Source organism: Lichenostomus cassidix, chromosome 7 (assembly GCF_008360975.1).
Source record: "Lichenostomus cassidix isolate B80296 chromosome 7, HeHo_3.0, whole genome shotgun sequence".
Taxonomy (NCBI): Eukaryota; Metazoa; Chordata; class Aves; order Passeriformes; family Meliphagidae; genus Lichenostomus; species Lichenostomus cassidix.
The window spans coordinates 57640-80850 of record NC_139488.1 but is presented as its reverse complement, the minus strand read 5'-3'; the positions used below and the strand labels follow the sequence as shown (position 1 = coordinate 80850).

Sequence of the window (23211 nt, the reverse complement as noted above, 5' to 3'; positions counted from 1 at the left end):
TCAAGAACTATATTCCAACTGCAACTGTCAGCATCAGATGCTTTATAAGAAAATGTAAACCTTTCATATTGTGCTGAAAGGGTAGTGAGAAAAATAGTTATACAGCCATTTGATTACTTACGTTGTTGTTGCGTGTTTCTACTGCTGGAAACTTCCTGACTATGAATTTGACAGCAGATTCCAGGTTTTTGTCAATAAGATACGATGGTTTGGCTTTGGGGTCACCACATGCCTATAAAAAAATACAATACAAAATGAAGTAGAAACACAATCATCCATGTAAAGCCAAGTGACAGTTGCAAATCTGAAGACAAACTAGAAAGATTCCTTTTTTTTTGTTTTGTTTTAGTGAGCAGGTGATAAAATGAAAGGCAAAGTGCAGGGACTGTCACAGCTGAAATATGCAATGGGAAACAGTACAGAGATGCTCTTCTACTGGAAAAGATGCATGGAAGTATCAAAGCAGTTAGTGCAGAACAGCAGTGAGGGAAAAAACTCAATCCTAAAAGAAGGAGAAAAGAACAGTTTCCTTTTAATGCTAGTCCTGGTTTGAGGTAGTGTTGTATTCATCTGGAGTTAACAAACTGTTAGAAACTTCAATCATGTCATCATCTGTGGAGGACAGTGCTGGGCACATTAAATGATTCAACTATCCTTTGTGAAACAAAACTAAACACCCCACCACCAATCTGCATTTAATTTTTTTCCAGTTGTTAACTGTAAGACAATTTTCCATCCCACAATCAAACCACCAGTATTTGCCTGACATAGTCTATTTCCTTAGATTAGGAACTGAAGTTTTACTCATGTTCTTTATTCCTACAGCAGCACAGGCTAAGTTTTAAAGGCAGCAGTCAAAAGGTTTCATTCAATTTTGATGTGAAGTTGCAACTAAGTGTTAGGACTCTTAAATAACTTACATAGACAGGTAAGAATAGCTTCTGTGGACAAACAACTGAGGAAGCACCTACTGTTGCCAGCTACAGTGCATGCTGTCAGACACTACTTCTCTGCTACTCTGACTGGCAAGCCATGCGATACCACTACATTTGGAGTACCATACTAAAAGCAGCATTACTTACATGACAAAATATGTGCTCAAACTGTATTTCTCTCAAATATTCATTCAGTTTTATTTTCCTCAGAGGGGTTTGCAAAGGAGTTTCACATCTCATGCAAAACTAAATTACATGCTAGGCGTTTCTACGCAACAGAGTGAACCCAAATGACAGCTCATTTAATAAACTTTTCCACATTGATTTCTATGACTGAGTTGTGGACTGTAGAGACAGAAGTCATGGAGTATGAGACTGATTCTGAAAGCGGGCAAGCGGGCAAAGGGAAGGTGAAAAGCTTTGCAAACCTTCCAAACTTGTCCTTGCTGGGAAAGCAGTGTAATAAAAAGAGAGAAAAATTACATATAAACAAATTACTCTTAAATTCCAAAGTATTACATTTAAGTGAACTAATACACTATTACCTACATCCAAGAGAACATTATGACCATCTGTTACTCTAGTCAGCACACTTTCTACTGGATGTTGATTATTCTAATACTCGCAAAAACTTTACACGTACTTTACTATCGTGCAAAGCACTGTGAATATACTAAGACATGTAACTACTAATAGTACTTCCAAACTAAGTTCAATTCAGGTAGAGAGGGAAAAAACGAGTTAGCACACATCACATGCAACTACAGGGGAAAAAAGGAGAGAAACTCAGTGAAGTTTTACATACCTGAAAAAGAAACGGTAGCCAAGAAAAAAAAACAAACAAAAGAGTCATTATTGAAAGTTTCTAAAACACCTATGAGTAGTACATGACCATCATGATGTATACTCATGTACTATTCTGATACCAAAATTCTCATATTTGCTGAATTTCCCACAAAGGTACTAAATTTCATTATATCATATCTATAATACAAAAGGAATTTATAATGAAAATAAATACAGCAACATAGCCACAGTCTACTAGGTATTAAATAGTTGCTTCAATATCTTAGAGCAGCAAACCACACATGGCAAAAAAAAGAGCTATTCTCTACACACTTTAAAGTCTATACAATTTCAAAGGTACAAACTACACTGTAAACAGGCATTTAATACTAAAAAAGTGCTTCAAATTTATGAAGTTTTAATTAACTCCATGTCATGGGTGTCAGAACCTTTGTCAGATTATTTCAATTTGTTATTCTTGCAGCAAAATATGTAACTTCCTCTACTAAAAGGATTACAAAGAAAACAACATACACATATTTGTGCCCTGGTAAATTCCAGGTAAATTCCTTGTTACAAGGAAACAAGAAATCTGCCACTGTTGACTTCGTAAACTTTTCAGTCTGAATTCAAACACTCCTTCCACATACACTCCTTATTTTTCCTCGAAACAGATGTTTTCCTTCCTTTAAATCATCTCTCTGAAATGTTTACTAAAACTTATGTTCTACCCAAGTCCTTACACACACATTCACAGGGAAACAGAGATCTGAAAACATCAACATGCACATCCTCCTGTGGCTTCAGTAACTCAGCCCCCAGAAAAGATGAGTGTTATGCTCAGTCTAATTCTCAATATACGTGAATGTGCGTCTTTGCTTTTAGACATTGTTTGTTAGCGGACATCATATTTGAAGCAACTGTAACTCTACCTACTAATAAACTACACTAGATTGATTGATATATAAGAAAATTCCTGCAAGATGTTAAAAGTATCCCTCACACACACCAAAATTCCAGCTTCTAAAAAGCTGTACAAGCCTACCTAGATATACTGAACTGAAAGAGGAAAATAGACATCACTGAATGAGTGGGTCAATGCATTTTCCTTCACTCTCCCATGTTCCACAGCAGCTCAGCTCCTTTCTAAGAACTGGTATTAATAGATTTCTAGCCATTATTGCATCAATAGTTTTCATTAATACAGTTACCTGTATTTAGTGTCACAGGCAAAACAGTCACCATGAGTTAAACCTCTCCCAAAAATGATGAACAGACCTCAAACTCACTATAGTTTACTCTGTAATGCATAAAAGAATGAACATACAAACCCCAATCCTAGCACTTCTGCACAAGCATGGAAGTGTGGTAAGGCACACAAACAGAATTTTGCTCTAAAAAGAACAAAGACATTGAAAAAAGGGCAACAGTCTTAGAATGCAGATCAGAAATGTACCTTTTGCTTTTAATAGTTGTATTAGCCAATAGAAAATCCTTTGTGAGTACTGTAATGGGTAGGAACATTGTGATAGAGCATACAAAGGCCATTTGCCCATATACAGCTCTCTAGTATTCACACAGAATTCCGAGCATCAGCCAAAAACGGTAGCCCTTTCTCAATCAGCCTCAGATAGCACTTTTTTCCCCCATGTGGGTTGCAACAACCATTCTTCAATTAATTTCTTATTAGGAAAAACCCCACAACCCAAAATTACTACATTTTTGAGCATTAAGAAGAAATTCATAAATTAAAAATGTTCTTACTAGTGCAGCATTCACAGAATACATCTTTGAAGCTTTAGGATTCCAGCTGCTTCAGCCCTGAAATATTATACTGCAGAACCTCCCAGTATTCAACCCTGAATTCCTTTGTATATTACTAAACAGCTGTTAAGCAGCTATGCCAAAAAAGATCATTCAAAGCTATGGTTAGAAACTAATCTACATAATTTAAAAAATGTAATGGACTCAGATGCTGGATTTCTATCAAGTTACACAGCATGTCTTTCCACAGATCTTTAGAATGGTACCCTGCTACGATAAACTCTTAACTAAGCAAAGAGTCATTCTGTGCACCATTTTGTGCAACTACCAACAAGAATAATCAGAGTTCTGTAGCTCAGAGGTTCACTATTCACAACAGTCATTTGCTATCATATGCACAATTATCAAGTTTCAGAGAGATCAGACTCATTGCACTGTTTCCACATGCTTCACTAGGCCATATGCTTTGAATTAAAGCAGCATTTTCCTACCTACTCTACTGAGGTAAATAATTATATTATTATTAAACAAAATTCAGATTCTCTCCATCACTTGATGCCATTAGGTTCTTCTATACTAATTTCACTTTACTAAGAATTTCACTTTATTAAGAAAATTCCCCTTTATTAAGAATTTCACTTTATTAAGAAAAATAGGAATACTACATATCTCTACTTTCTGCGTTGTACTCACTCAGATGCAGCCAACAAGAAAACAGTCAACAAAGAAAATCTGTTTAAGGCCTACATTTAAGATAAGTAGCCTCTAAAGAAGCTACTTTAGAGAAGAAGAAAACAGAATCCAGTTCGACTGCCTTTGGCCCAGAATACACCAACATTAAGATATATCAAAGAGACCTTTTGCCCCAATACTGTTACAGCTATCAATGCAAAAATCTAAGCTTAGCATTTTACTTCGTACTTGAGGGCAAAGGATGTTGAAGGAGGAGAAAAAAAACATCCATCAACAAAATTACTATGTAAATGCAGCTGAAGTGGCATGAACAAAAGGAAGTTTATGTTCACGTACAATCATGGTTAGTAGCCAGTGCCCCAAACTGGCATTTGGAATCCCTGAACTTCACTCATGTCTCAATACAAACTTGTTATGTGCCTGCCCTTGAATAAGAACATTGGGGAGTATCTGAATTATGTGGCTTACGATGGTAAAAAAATAAAGCCTGGATATTTACTGTATTATGGAAAGACCTATAATATATTTTCTTTCATTGTTGCTAAATCAAACCTATTCCAAATTAGCACCAGGGCTGTCTCCCAGTAAAAGAGAAACAGGGACATTTGAATTAAAAATGCCCTATTTTCATCTCCCAAACCTCCTACATCAGCAGATTATCATAAACCATATTTTGCAGCAATTGAATGTGTTTATTACTTCAAGAGATCTTGATTTACTGTATCTGCAGGGTTGAGATAAAACACTGCTGAGCACAGTTCCACATGACTGTGACAATATACACTGAAATAATCTCAGTCAACAAATAACTTCACCTTTAAGTCTCATTTACAAATGAATCTGCAACTAAAAAGCTGTGAATTTAACAAGGAAATTGATGGAACTTCAATGACAGTAAAAACTATGCCATCCCCCAAGTTAGCAACTTGGATTAATAAATGGAAATACTTTTAAGATGTCACACATTGAAAAACAGGAAAATGTCCCATTTACAGTTTATTACTGCACTTTCTCTTGATACACCAGAAAGGTTGGCACAGTAAAACTGTTCTTCTTCCACTATAAGAGTTGCTGGCATTAAAGACTTCATGCTAAGATGTATCTCTAAGTCCGCATGCCTGGTTTCCAGCTGTGCATCCTGTAAATTATACTAAATAATAAAAGTCAAAGAAACATTTAACCATTAATTGTATTTTTGTAGGATAAAACCTATTATATACTCTTTATTTCTGCCATGCATTTAAAACAATAAGATTATGAACTGACAATCTAATTTTGAAAAAGCAAAACTACTGAGAAGGAGAGAGATGAATAAACAATAAAGAGCTGCTTTGAATAGTGGTTCACATTACATTTGCTTTAGTATCTCTGATTAAGCCTACCACGACTCCTTGCCTGTATTTTAGGTTGTGGAAGACTAAGTTCATTATTTAACAGGCTGGTCCCAGATATGTTTTGTGAATAAAGCCTTGTCCCTCTTAAATTCTATCCAAGATGCAAGAATTATTTGCTCACACATGGACAAATTATTACAGTTTAATAGCTTTGATAGCTAAATTTTAACTGTGCTACACCAGCACCACTAGGGTGACCTTGTACTAAGTAAATTACATTACTTATTCTCATAGTTACATAAATGATACTTGACGAAAGGTAAACCTGTGTCTTGATAGAAATTACGCTAATAGTTTCAACCAAGATCTGGAAGCAGAACATCTCTACGTAACTACTTTATGAAGAGTCTCTAAAGGCCTTGCACATATCCAAAATATGGCTCAAAATTATTAGAAATTTAACAGTTGTTGCACTTTTTATTTACTAGGGCTCAAAATTTGAAAGATAAATTACGATTAAAGGTGTTACAGTCAGTCCAGTATTTCAGAGATCTAACCAAGACATCTTCCCTGTATTTACTCGTTATTTGGTGTGTGTTGAAACCCAAGTATATACCTTACTTTAAATTCTAGTGTATTGCTGCTCAGAAATTCAACCAAGTAAAATGTAAATTCATGTGAAATCAGAAGAAAAGGCCAGAAAGGACCTCAAGAAATTGCCTACCTATATTCCAAGGCAGAATCAACTGTATCTGTGTTACTCCTGGGACATGTCTGCCAAATCTTTACTTACAGGTCTCAAACAGGCTACATTCAAAAACATTCTCATAGACTTTTACAGTATTAAATTTAGTTTTCCAAGATTTAATTTAATCTATCATTTCTTGATCTCTGGTGGTGCTACTAGATGGCACAAACTATTCCCCATCTCTCTACAGCAGTCCTAAATACTTAAAAATTTGTATTACTTACAGGCTGACTTGAAATGAAAAATCCCATTTTTTTAAAGGGTACAATTTTCTGCACCACCTGTCCTTATTATTCTGCCCTGAACTTTCTCCATTTTGACCACATCTTCCTTGAAAAGAGTGATCAACAATGAAGGAAATGTAGAGCAAAAGGATTACTTACTTTTCCTTCAGATTATCTTACTCACACATTTATATAACCTCACGTCATCCCTGACTTTTTGCAGCAAAACTTACCTGGCTCTTGTTTGCCCAAACCTTTCCCAGCTATTTTCTCCAGACTTGCTGTCTGGAGAAAAAAAAAAAAATCTCATTACTTCTCATTTTTGTCCTTTAAATTCCACTAAGCACAAAATAGCTTACAATCATACTTGTTCAGCCACCTCCAAGTCTGTTAGACCATGCCTACAATTTTTAAACTCAAACTGGTTTGTCCCAGTTTCTGACATATAAATTTATTAAGCACGCTGCAGCCATCAGCTAGGTTGTTGATGCAAAGAGCAACTGGAACCAGAGGTAATACATGCCCCAACAGGACCCTGTTGATCCCCATTTGAAAACGAGATCTTCACAATCATTCCCTAATATGGTGACCCATCTGCTTTCATCATCACAACTTCATCCAGACCGTACTTCCTTAGATTGTTCATGAGAACAATCAGATGAGGTCATGTGAGCAGCCTTGCTAAGGTCAACATGAAAAAGCATCTTCTAAGCTGACCATACTAGAGTGACCCGCTGCCTCATCAACAAACAAAATACACTGGGTTTCACACTATCTGTACAGTGATAATTTCACATTGTCCCCTTGTGTTTGTAGTACCTGTTTAATCACTTGGTTCTATGGATCAAATATGTGGCAGGCGAAACATAACGCATAAAAAATGTTAAGAGAAGTTTCACTGCCACAAAACTTCTCAATGTAGTTAATAAAATAACATCTTACCAAAAAGAAGCAAGGTAATGGGAAAGCCCTGTCTATTCTGAACCTAAAATGGGAACTGTTACCACTTTTTAGGGATATCTCCTCTGCACACAGTTTTAAAAATCTCTTGCAACTTAAACTGGATTTGGTCTTCTGACAACGCAAAAGGCAAATGAACAGTCATGGTGGGGGAGCAAGGTAACTTTTATTTGTAAGCCAAGAAACAAGGCAAGATAATTCTGGATATCTACTCTAAATGCAAAAGGGAAAATCCACTCTCTATATTTTAGGAGATGTCAGGGGGCATTTTTATTAGAAAGTCTTACTGTTTTTTTACAAATGTAGTTGCTTTTCTGAGTGGAAAAAAAGGTAGTATGGTATGGTATCACCAGTTAGTGTTTGCTTCCTGAGCAAAGGAATTTTTTTTTTTAATTGAGTTTGTTTGAGGCTTCCTCCTCTGCTTATCAATGAGACAGTATTATAAGCCATTCCTCCATGATCCCAGACACAAACACATACTGCCATTTTAACCTTTAAAGAACTGCTGACATCTATGGAAGGAATACTGCCCCACCCTGAGACACTTTCCAGTAACCTGAAGACATTACCTGACATCATCTATTTGACAACAACCTTACAATTCAGAACTAAATTATTGGTGAGCTTTTCCTCTCCGCTCAAAGGTCTGCACTCCAGCACAGAGCTCTGTGTCCAGAGGGTGATCTATTTCTACACCCTTCCAAACTTCAGAGCTCTGCAGATTGGAAATTTCCCCATGGTCTTCCAGTCACCTAAAATCTCTCCTACTGTTTCCTGTAGAGCCACTCTGTACACTTTATTGACTGGTTCTCTTAATAAAACAATCAGCAGGAGTAACTATGACTCTCTTAAGATGGGACCATTGTTGCTAACTGGGCTGAGCTGCAGAGGTTGTATCTCCCCGTGGTCCCACTGGATGCCCTGCACATGCAGGGTAATCAAACCAACCTTCTGCCACAGAGCAGGGGTATAGGATGCTCCCACTCTGTCATGTGGCCTCATCAGCCCCACAGCAGTATTGGACGGCCGTGTCCATCCGGTGAAACAAACTCATGCGACTCATGACTTGCCAATCATGAAGACATGTGCCGTCAAGCTCCTGATTCATGGAGGTGGTAGAGATGGGTAAAGTCTGGCAGTCACTCTGGGGGTAGCACAGCCACGACTCTTGGGACCCCCCCACTGTCGACCCAGGGCCAGCCTGGTTGGGCCTCTGTGTTTTGAGGGGAACACATGCCAACCAAGCAACTGTATGACAGGACTACGGCTCCAATCCGCTGGAACCTGGGCTCATGCTGCTTGTTCCGACCATGTGGGCACGCCTGAGCCTACCATCGCGGGCTGCCACATGAAGAGCTCCGCGCTGGTTACAACTCAGTGGCATCAAGCAGTGGAGACATGACTTTGCTTCAGATCCCCTCCATGCACTCGGATGTGCCAAAGACCAATGGAAAGAGCATAGGCATCATGCCATACAGGGCCACGTGACTGGCAAGGAGTGACTATGCCCCAATCCTTGACCGGATTGAGACTCTGCCCAGGTGGGAATCTCTGTTTGCTCCACACTGCGCAGTGTGGGATGTCATGACAGTCATCCATTTACCATCTGAATTAAATTGGGGGAAATCGCTGATTTTGACCACGGGGGATGGGCCACCATCACTTAACCCAGAATAAGTGCATATATCAATGTGTATGCTCAAAAAATAGTAACATCCTCGATATAGGTAAAAATCCAATATTTCCACTACTGCATCCTTAAAGAAAATATAAAGTCAGCGAAAGCCTCTGCAAACAGTTATTAAGTTCCTTATCTATGATTTCAGTTTGGTTATGCAGTTCACATCTAAGAATTGGTTTAAGACCCTCATTTTTCAGCTACTATGTAATCTAGTTGGGCAATTCATAAGAATTTGTTTTCTTAATGACATTTAGAAAACATCTTGCAAACAAACGTAAAACCTATTCTGTGAAAAACAAGAGAACACTGCTAGCAAAGCAATTCATGCTAAATAACAGACTCATCATGTTTGATTAACATATACTCTAAATAATTCAAAACATTAACTTTCATCCCTAGCAGGTCTGTTGACTGTAGCACTGCTTCAACACTCATCAAAATCACACCCCCTTGATTTGCTCTGGCTAAATCTCTACTTCAGGTATTTTAAGATGAAATCTCTTACTGTAAACATGCCCTCATATCCAAGGGCTTTATAAACAAACAAAAGACAGGCCCACAAAAAAGATTATTCTCTGCTGCCACCACTCTCAAACAAAACAGTTGACAGCCATGACAGCATTTACACAAACCTTACCAACACAAGACTCAGTCTGCTCTAGAAGGTAACCATGAAATCCAAGCTTCACCTGAGCCAGGAGGGCACCAAAAAAACCCTGCTGCCTTTGATTTATAGAGGTGAGTTGTAGGCAAGTAATGACAAAAAAGTTGAAGGGCAGATAATAACCTAGATCCACCTCTTTAAGTGTGGATAAATTCTTAAAAAACAAAAGAAACAAATCAAGAGAGAAACAACAACAGAAGGAGCTCCAACTTCAGGACTAATACTGGTCCCAATGCAAGAGACAGCTGAAAGCAGCAAGCAAAGGGTCATCCTTCAAGATAACAACAGCAACAAAACATCCACCTCCTTACAAGGTGGACATGTAAGTTCTGTCTCATCATCCACTATCACGTTAGCAACTCCACTTTTCATAATTTCCATGTAACTCTCAGAAGAAAAAAACCCAGATACTCAGATACTCGGTCTTAAAAACAACAAACTTTTAACTTTTCAGAAGACAACACTGGCACAGAAAATACAGTAAGCAGGAAACTATGACCAATTATCAGCTATAAGCAAAACAGCAACAGAACTGAAATTTGTATAGGAAGATGAAGTATAAAGAATCTATGTTTCTAACTGCTTTTAACAACTGTGATTCTTTGGGAAGTAAAATTTTCCTGCTTTATTACTAACAGTTGAGAAAATTCTTAATCCTTGAAAATCTGTACTCTCTAGACATCATCTACATCAATCTCTACTGCTGCTACATATACTTCAACCTCTCACTTCCTCTTATTAAAAGAAGTCTTAACCATTTTCTTTAACCGCAAACCCACAAATTGTGTGGTTATCTAGTAGCTTGAGTTTCAGTATCATCTTCAATGAAGGAAGCTGTGACAGAATCTTAAATAGCAGTTTTGGAATTGACAGCTTACAGAGAAGAAAAAAAGAAATAAACGAATTAAAGTGTTCCAAGCAGTCAGCAATGCTGCAGCTGGCCTGAAGAGAGACCCACAATAAAATACAGTGATCAATTCTGAGCCTTCTAGGCTCACCATCCGAGCTAGCCAGTTCCCCATGTCAAGCAGTATTGACTGCAGCTGAAGAGAACAACTATTTGAATCACAAATCACTATGTGCCTGGGACTTCTTCAGATTTGCAAAACTACACATGATGCAATAATCAAGCCACTCAGTCATGCCTGCTCTCTCCCTGTATGCAAGACCTAGCAATTTTGGACTCAGTTTTTGGCGTTTGCAGGAAAAGGTGGTGTCACATCCAGTGCTGATGCTCCCCTACACAGAGCCTGTCCACCTGCATTGCCTCCTAGAAATGATTAACAGCAAAAGCTACCACCATATGGGCCAACATGCTCAGGACTCTGCCATCCAAATATACCCAGCAGAAATGTGTAGGCACTGGACCACTTAACAGGAGGAAGTGTCCCTGTATCAGAACACTGGGAATGAAAACAGAGCTGGACTCACAATAGCTAAGGCACAGCTGTCAAGACAATGTTTAATTTCTCGAGTCCTGTTTCCTGCCCCGCAAAGCAGTGATGTGCTCAGGAGAAATTCCTCTTACTCATTTTTCACATGGTACCTTTCTCTCAAAGTACAACAAGCACACAAGAATTGACTTCTTCATTTCGATGGTTTTCCCCACAAATCGTAAATTTCTGTTTGTTAAAATTATAATTATACTTATACCATTATTAAACTGATTTTCCAATGTACAAAACTGCAGACTAAAACAAACCTTTCAGAAAGACAGGAACTTGCAATCATTTAGGCAGAATGCTTTATTTATGTCAGTGAAGATTTCCAGAAACACCCAAGTGCACATCAAATACTGAAACGGCTTTAGATAAACACTGACTTTTAAATACTTCCATCACTTGGTTTGTTGTTTATTTTTCCCTGAAAAAACACCTTAATTAAAATCAACATTGCACTTGGTAGCCCTTACTTCTTCTGGTCTCCCACATGAGCAAAAAACTTTGACAAAACACATCCTTTACCTTGAATCAGTCAGCCAGGGTCACTCCTGACAGAAATCTGGATCCAGAAGTTGGAGGACCAAGTAAGGATCTAAAATGCTCAAACTTTTTTTGCCATTGCAGCTGAACCCAGCATGGGAACAGGACTGAGATTTTAATGTGCTGAACTCACAAAGATGTACTCACTTCTTGAAGGTTGTAACTAGCATTTTCTTTGAAATAAGAAAAACCTTCCAAATTATTGTGTTCAAAGCAAAGCAATAAAATCCTAACTAATATTCATTACTGGAAGTGGGTTGAGAGGCCATACACTTTCAGATGATATATCTAAGAAAATGAAGCTGGGAAGGATACAAGCACCCATAGCAGGGATTGGAACAAGATGATCTTTAAGGTCCCCTTCCAACCCAAGTCATTTTATTATTCTGTGGCCATAAACTACATTCTTTCCTACAGGAAAGCACACGACTACCTTCAGAAAAGAAATTAACAGAGCTCGAAGACGTGACCCATTCTTCTCTGAACACCCAGACCTACAGCCTCTTGCACCGCCGCGCGATCTCACCCAGGCCAACACGGATCCACTTCCTTCGGCCAGCGGGGAGCAGCTCCAGCACCCACGGCATTTCCAAACACCCGCTCCATCTTACGCCGAGAGCTGCTAAGCAACCACGCGCCTCGAACTTATCGAAATTAAACTTACTGATTTTACCCCAAAACCTTTTTTCCGTTCCGTAGCGACAGGTTTTGGCGTGGGAAAAGCCCCGCGGCGCTGCCCACTCGCGGCTCGCGTGAGTCACGCACAGCGGCGGGGCGGCAACAGCTCCGGGGGCCGCGCCGGGACCAGGCCCCGCTCCTGCGGGCGCCGCGAGGATCGGCCCGGCCTCCTCCAATCTACCATCCTTCCCTCCCGGTATCGATGCGGCGCCCGCACGGAAGCCCCGACCCCTCCTCCCCGGGCCAGGCAGTGGCGGCGCGGCTCCCGCCCAGCCTTCCGGGCCCCGCCACTAGGCCGCAGCGCAGCCGGCACAGCGCAACCCCAGCGGAGCGCCAGCCCGAGAGGCGGTGGGGATCGCGCCGGGGCGGCTCCTCGTTAACCCCCCTCTCCGCCGGGGCCCCCCGCACCTTCTTGATGTTGTAGAGCCGGGTGAGCATGCCGACGCCGCGATCGTTAAGGATAGTGAGCTTCTCCGCCAGCTTCTGCTGGCTCGGCTGCAGAACGGACCGCGACATCCTGGCCCTTCACTGCCCCCACCGCCGCTCACAGTCCCACGGCCGCCGGCCTAGCCTAGCCCGGCGCTCCCTCTCCGCCTGGCCCGGCGCTCGGTGCCTCCGCGGGGCGTGGCACAAGTCACGTGGGATGGCGCTCGGACTCCCCCTGCGGGCGGGCGGCGGAAGCGCCCTGCTCTGAGTGCTTCCCGGTCGCCGCAGGTTCGGGTGCGCGGAGGGGCGTGTGAGCGGGTTTCGGATGGAACCCCAAGGTGTGCTTCGAAACAGTGAAGAACGTCCATTTTTCTTCAACCGAATAAGGTTATGGATATTCTTATACCGAATAAGGTTATGGATGCCCCACCCCTGGAGGTGTTGGCTGGATGGAGCTTTGAGTAACCTGTTCTACTGGAAGCTGTACCTGTCCCTGGAGGAAATCGGGACGAGATGGTCTTTATAGTGTCTCCCAACCAAACTATTCTGTGAGTCTATGAAAACCCCATTTTTTTACTTAATCAGCTTCAATTTTTTGATTAATCAACTCCATTTTTTTTAATTAAACAATGAAAGTCCTACACTTTGGCCACAATAACTCCGTGCAGCACTACAGCTTGGGGGCAGAGTGGCTGGAAAGCTGCCCCGTGGAAAAGGCCGTGGGAAAGCTGGTCAAGAGCAGCCGAACCTGAGCCAGCATGTGGTTGAAACTGAGCCGGCCCAGGTGAACAAGAATGCCAACGGCGCCTGGCCTGTATCAGAAATAGTGCGGACAGCAGGACCAGGGAAGTGAATATGCCTCTGTACTTGGCAGTGGTGAGGCCACATCTCAGGTGCTGTGTTCAGTTCTGGGCCCCTCAGCTCAGGAAAGATATTGAGGTGCTGGAACTTGGCTAGAGGAGGGCAAGGAAGCTGGTAAAGGGTCTGGAGCTCATGCTGAGGAGCTGAGGAAGCAGCTGAGGGAGCTGGAGTTGTTTAGAGTGGAGAAGAAGAGGCTCCGCGGGGACCCGAATGCTCTCTAGAACTCCCTGACAGGAGGGTGGAATGAGGTGGGAGCCAGTCTCTTCTGCCATGCCGGTGAGAGGACAAGAGGAAATGGCCTTAAGACAGGAGATATTCAGATTAGACATTAGAAAACACTTTTTCAGGTGTTCAGGTGGTCAGGCGTTGGAATAGGTTGCTCAGGGGGGTGGTGGAGTCACCACCCCTGGAGGTCTTTAAGAGGCATCTGGATCTGGCACTGTGTGATGTGGTTAGGAGTTACAATAGCAGTGCTGGATTGACAGTTGGATTGGATCATAGTAAAGGTCTATTCCAACCTTGATGATTCTATGACTTTTTTTACTTAACCAACTGAAATTAAGAACTGGGGCCCAGCAGACCACTGTGCAGAGTTATACTGATACATTGTCACTGCTGGTGACCCTTGTTTTCTGAGTGTTTCTTTTATCAGCACCAGAGCATCACACCTGCCCTAGGAAATGGGAAGAACCCAGGGATACCCGTGGAGCTGATGCCAGTGGCCACCCTGCTCCACTCATGAGGCTGTCACCATCCCCCTGCGCTGTTGCTCTAGACCAATGTACAGCAAATTCAGAAAAACACCATGTCACCAATTAGATGAGTCACAGCACTGCTATTTTTTTCACTTGAAGCCATGGGAATTGAAAGCATATAGTTTTAAGGAATGGTGAGATTTCTATGCCATGAATGTCAGCAAGAGAGCTCCCAGGAGAGCTAGTCTCTTAGGGAGATGATTGCAGCCCTGAGAGGCCAGCACAGCCAGCTGGGATGCAGGGATCCCCAGTCTAGGGAATGAGAGACAGGCTTAAGAATTAACCTTCCAATCTCTTTTTTTTCTTTATAATGACACCACCATCTGTGCCTTTTTTACATATTAATACTTGTATTTAATTTTCAGGTCATATTTTTGCCTTAGAAATCAGAATCAGACAGTCTCAATCTTTCAAAGATTTTAAACTAAATGATTTTAGAAAACATAGAAATGAATGTGAGAAGCCTGAATGTAGTTAAATTGTTACTTACCTCTCTCTTCACTTTAGTGATTACAAGGCAATTTATGATTCAGAATAAAACCAGGAAGCAAGAACTTAGAGTTCCAATCTGAAGTCTGCTATTGACTCATTAATTGGCCTTTATAAGATGATTTTATTTCTCAGCTTTGTGTCCAAGAGTCAGTAGCACCTAGCAACAATGTTGTAATGATTAATTAGGTTAGACCAGACCTTTCACTACTGGAGTCTATTGAAAACATCAGAGATACTCAAATTGCTATTTAAATTTATAAAGCATAAAATGCTATGTGATTTAATTAATAATATCTATAGTAATATGTTACACAAAGCATCTTACTTCCATTATAAATTGTTTTTTAAAGTATCAGATATAATATTTGTGGTTGAAACACAGATGTTTCTCATGTAGTTGCACTTCAAAATAAGAATCATAGAATGGTTTGAGTTGGAAGGGACATTAAAGATCCTTTTATTCCAAACCCCTGCCATGGGCAGGGACACATTCTGCTAGACCAGGAATGCTCTTCAACCTGGCCTTGAACACTTCCAGGGATGGGGAATCCACAGCATCTATGAACAGCCAGTTCCAGTGCCTCACTACTCTTACAGTAAAGAATTTCCCCCTAATATCTGATCTAAACTCGCACTCCTTCCTCTTAAAGCCATTTAAGAGCAAATACTACTGCTGAGAGCAATTTTTTTTGTTCCTCACCTACACACCTACACCTACAAACCTACACCTAACACAACAGCGTCCCATTTTTAATTTCATATTCAATTATTTTTTAGCCATACTGGATGTTCTGGAAGTTTCAAGGAGTAACAATTGGAGAATTTGTAATTTATATATAGCCAAGCAAGTGGAAAGATGTCACCAAGCCAATTTATCATGAGTTTTTGTGTGTCAGATTGAAACATCTATGATCTAACATCTTAATCTTTCTTCCTCTGTAATTAGTAGAAAAATTACAGAACATATTGGAGTCAAAGACACCAGGCTTGATAAGGCTTGTGCTTAACAGAGCTCACTGAAGAACTCTCAAGCTCTCTGTAACTACTTACATGGTTTTTACTGTGCGACCTCTCCATGCTGCACAGATAACAGGCTGAGGCACCGAAGGGAAAAATTACTGACTCTCCCCTTCATAGTAGAATCCTGTTTTTAAACTCACACATTATTCAGCAGCCTGGTTACAAGGTCCTATTATAAGGAGCACCTCGGGACACTATAATTTTTTTTATGTAAATAGTGCCAAGTTAGCTGCATTTCTTGAAAACATACCTAATATTGGAACAGGGAAAGGATCAACATCAGTAAAAAAATTATTTCTGACACGAGGAGTTTTTACTACCATGCAGTCATGCAGACCTAAATACTAAATAGATTATCTGAATTATCACTGTAATGTGGTTACACACAAACTTTTAACAATGCTCTTGGTCAATGTCAATGTCAATGTCAATGTCAATGTGTGTACTTAAGCACTCCACAATTTTATCACCAATTTTAATGACAACAGTGTTAAGCCCATGTTGTCCTAATACTTTTGCTGTAACTTGATGTAGAAGCTTCAGGAATACATGTAGATTTTCCAGCAGGAAGATTTATTGCATATTAGATTATAAAAATATCCACACCACACAATCTGCTTTCACCAGTCTAGCAGCAAGCACAACAATTAAGTGGAAATACAAGTTTTGTCAGTAACAGCAGAGCTCTTGCAGGTGTGGCAAAATTAAATGAACAAGAGAGTAAGGCTAAGAATTGTTTTTAAAACACACAACTTCTATTTGCTTGATGATTTATTAATGATTAAGATTTAAACAGCTTTCTATATTTATTCCGAAGGTATGAGTTTAGGGCAAGTTTGAAAGAGCATTTCAGATTTGAATCAAGCTCAGCTCTGGTCCTTTTAAAGTCAATTCTCCATTCAGTACAGGGTTTAATTTGCTAATCACTATGGGACTTTCAGACAGTAATGAAAATAATAAAATTATTTGGGCTGGAAGGGACCTTTAAGATCATCTCGCTCCAGACCCCTGCCGTGGGCAGGAAACACCTTCCCCTAGACGAGGCTGCTCAGAGCTTCATCCAACCTGGCCTTGAACTCTCTAGGGATGAGGCATCCACAGCTCTTTTGGGCAGCCTGTTCCAGTGCCTCACCACCCTCACACTACAGAATTTCTTACGTATCTAATCTAAATTTCCTTTATTTCAGTTTGAACCCATTCCCTCTTGTCCTATCACTACAGTTTCTGAGGAAGATCCTTCTCCAGCTTCCCTGTAGACCCTTCAGGTACTGGAAGGCCGCTATGAGGTCTCCACGCAACCTTCTCTTCTCTAGGATGAGTAGTACATGCTTTTCTAGCACTGCTATTTTAAAACTTGCAGTGGGCAATTTACTACTGCGGAGTAGGCTATGTTGCCACCTAAGTCTTTGCTACACTTATAGCTTACATCTCTGTAGTAGGTTTCTGTAGTTGTTGTTGTGGTTTTTGGGGTTTTCTTTTCCTGTCTGTTTCGCCTTTGTATAATTTCTGGCTTGGATTTTCTTGTGAAACGGCCATGTGCTGGCCAGGATTTTCAGTGAAATGTCATCAGCTGCATTCTTCATGAGGAATCTAGTACAGACTATGGCATGGCTTCTGCCCCTTTGGCCAACGGAAGTCAAGAAGCAATTTTTACAGACTCGTCTTGTTCGGTATTTCCTTTGCAGGTAGAAATAAGTCAAAACAGGAAGACAAAATGTAATTTTAACAGACAAGAATTTTTAAATGGTCACCATAACCCCTATTATTTGGGTCATGTCTTAGTATATATTTGTTAATAATATATAAGTATTTATTACATTATTGAACTTGCATGTAAAGGAACACAAGCTGAATAATTGACCATACAAAGGCTATAATATTGTTGAGAGACCGTAAAAACATCATGAATTGCGTTGAAAAACAAAATTGCCTTTATCAGACAGACTTTTAATCTTATGTAAAGAAGCAACAGGTTCAAAAGACCTATCATCCTCACTAAACCAAGCTGACAGATTCATTATATTTTAGTCTATAATTTTCTTGATAAATCCAAACGTTTTTCACTATTTAATCCATCAAAAAGCCAGCATGTCTGCAATTTCTCACGTTCTTTTCTTTCCTCCCTTTAAAGGTATTTGGGCATTATTTTTATGTATTCTCCCACTAACATGCAAGCTCATACATGTGCTAGATCCCGGTTAAATTACATGTGTGTCTGGCATCCTTCTAGCTGAAGTTGTATATGAACGCAGCAGTTTCTCAGAGATACCAGACCTTTGAACTTAAAAGAACATGAATGCAAGAGAGGGAGGACATAAAAGAGGTGTGCAAAGTCATTTTGAAACAGATGATGAATAGCACAGCAGCTATTCTTTCGTGAAGTGCAGATACCTGCTGTTTTCAGAATGCACGAGCACTCCTGCTCATAGTGGAGGGACATGCATGACAACTCTGCTCCAAGACTACTAGCCCAATGCCATGCGAATGAGTCTCAATCAGAAGAGAAGCAGGTTGTTACCAAGATTTGAGAGCCAGCTTTCTCGTGTATCCCAGGTCCATGACTAACCCATGATGCTTAACTGGCTAATCAAACATTAGCCTGTAGAAGTTTGGGACTGCAAGAAGAAATTTGTTTACATGTGAGTTATCAGCATGGCTAAACAGAATGAGCTTAGAGGGCATCAGTAGGCTAAGGACTGGCCTGTTCCAGCCTGAGGCACTGCTTACTTTTAGAGGAGAAGAGGAATCAAGATCCGATTGTGAAATTTCAGAGTTAGGATTACAATTAACTCCTGCAGAAACCATTGAGCAAATGGATTGGACTTTTCCCACTGGCTATGAAACAAAGTTCAGAGGAGATGCCAGAATAAGCTACACAACTAAATTACGTTCTTGAACTGATACAGTTGTAGACATTAAATTAGCCTTCTAGGCAGGCATTACATCACCAGCTTTAAAAATCTCCTCGTAAATACTGAAATCAGAAAAGGCACTGGATTGAAAGTCTACATAGATTTGAAGGCGCATTTTATTTGCAGTTTCCCAACAGTCTGAAGAGTCAAGAATACACAGTAGTGCCCTGCAATATGTCTATGAAGCCACTAAATATAGACAGAATGCTTAATGACATTCAAATCTTGGTCACAAAGATGAGCTAGCCTGTGCTAACTGCCCCCTGACCAGAAAAAAACATGAGTACTCAGTTGGCAAAGAACAATCTCTGGCTTCTTTAAAACTGGGATGTGTTCAAAATGTGCATTGATGCTGGAATACAGACATCAAAGCCCTATTGTGGTGTTGCTGCACACAGAAAAGCTGTAGGGTTTCTGTTGGGCCTACAATTTTAACAATCTTCACACACATACAGAGCCTTTTTCAGCAGGTACATACAAGCTCCTCTGCTCTGATCTACTTTCTTCAGCCTGTGTTTCTATGCTTCTGTCCTGGATAAACGGGGTAGCATGAGTGGCTACAGTTGTAAATATACAAAATAACCTATTAGAGGTTACTTTGTCTTCTCCCTTCCTCTCCCTTTCTCTCACAAGAACCCAGTGGAATAGCATGTCCCTCTTTAAATACAATAGCTTTTACAATCCATCCAGTAAAGACTAAAACAAACAAACAACAACAACAACAACAAAAAATCCCTGCCTTAAACTTACCTTTATATTTAAGGGAGGAAAATTTGAATCAAGGAACATCTGAAAAATGAAGGGGTTTCCTCCACTGTTTCTAGGAATCATATTTACCAGTCAGCCGGGATCTTTAAAAATTAGAGGTTTACATGTGACAGAACAGTCCAGCTGTAGATTTTTGTAGATAAAATATGTGTCAAAAAGCAAGCTGTGGAGAAGATGACATGAGTACCACCCAAACTGTCACACCTGTGATCAAACTTGGGAAAAAAACTGAAAAACCACTACAGTTATCTTCTACATTTCCATCTGTAATGTTTTCCCCATTTGACAAAGAAAGATGAATGTTTTTGAGGGCATAAAAAACACCAGTTTTTTCACACAGTACAGAAATACACAACTTACACAAGAAATGGAATATGATATGACAAAAATCTATCACAATATGCTGTGTGAAACTTTGTGCATGGAGAAAGGTAGAATGACAAGGTAATGCTGTGAACACTAAGGAGTGCTCATACTTCAAATAATTGTAGCTAAGAACTGAAGTTCAATGCTTATCAAGGTTGCCACAATAAAAAATTCTGTGCAGCCATCAAATTTTACGTCACTCAGTAAAAATAGATGATGAATCTGCATCTTTACTTTAGCTGTTCAAATAGCCTAGTTTGAGGTCTTCTTTGAAGTAAGATGCAGAAAATTTTGCTTATGGGAAAACCTGGTATAGTAATTTTCCTAAAGGAAACATGAGTACTTCAAAAGTACTTATTTCCTAATGATTTACACTCTAGAAAAACAGTGCATGACTTCCTTTGCTGAAGCAAAGGACTAGGTATCAAGAATTTGCTTGTATAGATGAGTTAAACAACTTGTATTTTGTGTATTTATTTTTTAAATGTAATTAATACTGCTAAGAGTTATAAAGCAGAACGCAAAGTATCACAAACACAATTTTAAGGATTTCTAACAAGTAATAAAACCGTTACTTAGATCTATACCAATCATTACTAGTGGATTTCCTTAGACAGATTAGTTCTACTGCAGTTAGAGCTTTCCACATACATTTCTGTAGTGATAAAATGTCTAGGGTTTTGTTGTTGTTGTTGTTGTTCTAGCGTTTAAGGGTCTGTAATTTTTAATTTTTTAAAGGATGTTAACAATCTAAATACCTTTTAGCATGGTTGAAAAAAGTTTGGCTTATAGGTATAATCATTATATATATCTTCCAGGTTTGTTTTGGTTTGCTTTCCCTGCAATATTTTTTGATGTTGATACTGAAATTGTTAATGATCTAGCAAGTGTTACTCACACAAAATAATCATGTTTAATCCAGAAAAATCTTTTCCCTTCATAGTGTTCCCGTCAAAAATAATCTCTTGTTCAACTTGCCGAATTAACAAGGAATTAACAAGGAATGCCATTAGCAAAGTACCATCAGAGATTTCATCTGCTTCAATTAATGAAGCTCATTGTTTAGAGTTGGACAGAAAACAGCTATTACATCTTATGAAAAATTGTGAAGTTTTAATATTAAGATGAAGCCAAGAACACTCAGTGCTGCTCACAAAGAGTCATTGACTGGTACTCCAAATACTAGATGGCCTTTTTGGTAGGACATTTGTCCTGTCAATCCAATTTGAATGGAAATCTTCAACATTTGAGGACTGTTCTTCAGTGAGCTTTTGGTGATTTTTAAAGTGTGGTTAAAAATGTGGGATGGAAAAGAAAGAAGGGAAATACTGTTCATGACTTGTTTTTTCAAGATAGTCCCAAAGGTAAGAAATCTTCCTAACTAAGATGTTAACAAGACAGTAAATTAATTACATCAAATCTATTCATATTCCAAATCTAGTTTTTTACTATTAGTTTAAGTCGAAATGATTTATATGTTTTTTCTAAAGTAAATCAGAAAACATGGCTACACTATCCTGAACTTTATTTATGGTCTACATATAGAAATTAATTCCATATAAAAATAATCAAATAATTAATCAATTACTTTAATAGGTAACCAGAATGGAAGCTTTTGGCTACATTAAAGGCAATGATAAAGCAAGGTAAGCTTAGGAATAGTTTTTGAGTTCAAGCAGAATGCTTCTGTGCTTTCTTTACTGAAATACCCAAAGAGAAGACAAAATTAAAAAGCCCCTGACTGTTCCATCTGTCCGGTTATTGAAGACAAAAAGAAAATAATTAAACACTAAAAGACAATTTAGGTCAATCTGGGTGATTCTTTGACTCTGGAGTATACCATTAAAAAACATCGGGTTTTTTCTGAGTGTACCTATATGTGTGTGTATTCCAGGATGTCACCTCTTTTTCTAGAAATGTCTTTCCTTTAAATTAACAGTTTTCTTCTTTCTGAAGCCCTGGTTTTCAAATACATTCAGCTATCCTCCAAATGTTGATGCACCTATCTCAGTCCTCACAGCAACAAAAAAAAAAAAAAAATCCCAGAAGTACCATTTTCTTTGCTGACACATGTAATATCTCATTACAAACTTGGTTAACATAGTAGTTTTTACCCCATCCGTACTATTTACAAGTTTGCTTTATTCTGTCACCTGCAATTTGCATTCTCTCACAGTTTGCAGATGTAGCCTCTAGAGTCAGGGATTTTTGTGAATAAAATATGATTTTATGGAATTCTTAAACTTTAGAATGCTGATCTTACTCATTTTTATTTTTCAGTTGACCAGAAGGAAAATGAAGACCTAAGAACCTGGGCAGATCAAAAGCCCATCAAGTGCAGTATCGTGTCTGAATCCTGTGGTCGAAGAATGGAGCACTAAGGAAGAGCATGAGGACAATCACATATCACTGCTTCTGCAGAGTGTACTCTCAGATGCCAGTGGGCTGCAGCTCAGGGACTTTGTGAGCCAGAGACACAAATTATTATTGAATTAAATTATTGAATTTAATACTTGTTGATCTACTTCTCTTTTATCAATGTGTCAGAAGTCTGAACCTATGCAAACTTCTAGGATCCTGGAGGAAAGGCTCACTTATCTTAACTGTGTCTTGTATACAGGAATTGAAAGAAAAAACATAGGTCAAGTCCTGCTTCAATATTCTGAGAAGGAAAGGAAAGTTAGATCTCTCCTTGTTAGCAGCATGGAAGTTATTAGGCTGGTCTGGGCTGCCTGGATCAAACTATAGACATAGAATGAGATAGGGCTCAGACAGCTTAATTTTCTTTCTCTGCCTGCAGGGAACTGCTTCCAACACACAAATATCAAGCACAATGCAATGTTAGTGATGTGCTAAGGCAAGAAAGGAGTATGCACAGCAACAGTATACTCCAGTATTTTTTTTTCAGAATGTGAGATGTTGTGTTTATGTATGTTCCACTTCACCTTTACCCTACTTATAGAAGGCATTTCTTCATAATGAACAGTAAGAGCAGGTACTACTTACATGTCTAACTACACTAATCTATAAAATAATTTTCCTACTCTATTTGTTTTATGATCCTGAATAGAAGGTTATCTCCCTGAACTCTGTGAAACAAAAAAAAAACAAAACCTTGCTATGCTTCCTGGTACAAATGGTAATATTAACATTTTATTATGC

At 39.4% G+C, this 23211-nt stretch overlaps 1 protein-coding gene and 1 long non-coding RNA gene across 8 annotated transcripts in view; one reads left to right on the top strand and one right to left on the bottom strand.

Annotated features, from left to right (window-relative positions):
• NCKAP1 (NCK associated protein 1) overlaps positions 1–13086 on the bottom strand; it is a 59833-nt gene extending 46747 nt beyond the window's left edge. For 2 of the 7 annotated variants that reach the window (XM_085065643.1, XM_085065645.1), the window contains exons 1-3: positions 12858–13086; positions 1364–1381; positions 122–232 (exon numbers count right to left, since the gene is read on the bottom strand). In XM_085065643.1, the coding sequence (XP_084921769.1) occupies positions 122–232; positions 1364–1381; positions 12858–12965 (237 nt within the window). In that variant the 5' untranslated portion in view covers positions 12966–13086. The remainder of the gene's footprint in view (positions 1–121; positions 233–1363; positions 1382–12857) is intronic. The other 5 variants (XM_085065646.1, XM_085065648.1, XM_085065647.1 and 2 more) reach the window with 3 other exon arrangements.
• A 38-nt stretch (positions 13087–13124) lies between these two features.
• On the top strand, positions 13125–22559 carry LOC146434272 (uncharacterized). The gene is made up of 2 exons (XR_014853322.1): positions 13125–13423; positions 22330–22559. It is a non-coding gene; the product is annotated as an uncharacterized LOC146434272 (long non-coding RNA).
• Positions 22560–23211: the final 652 nt, after the last annotated feature.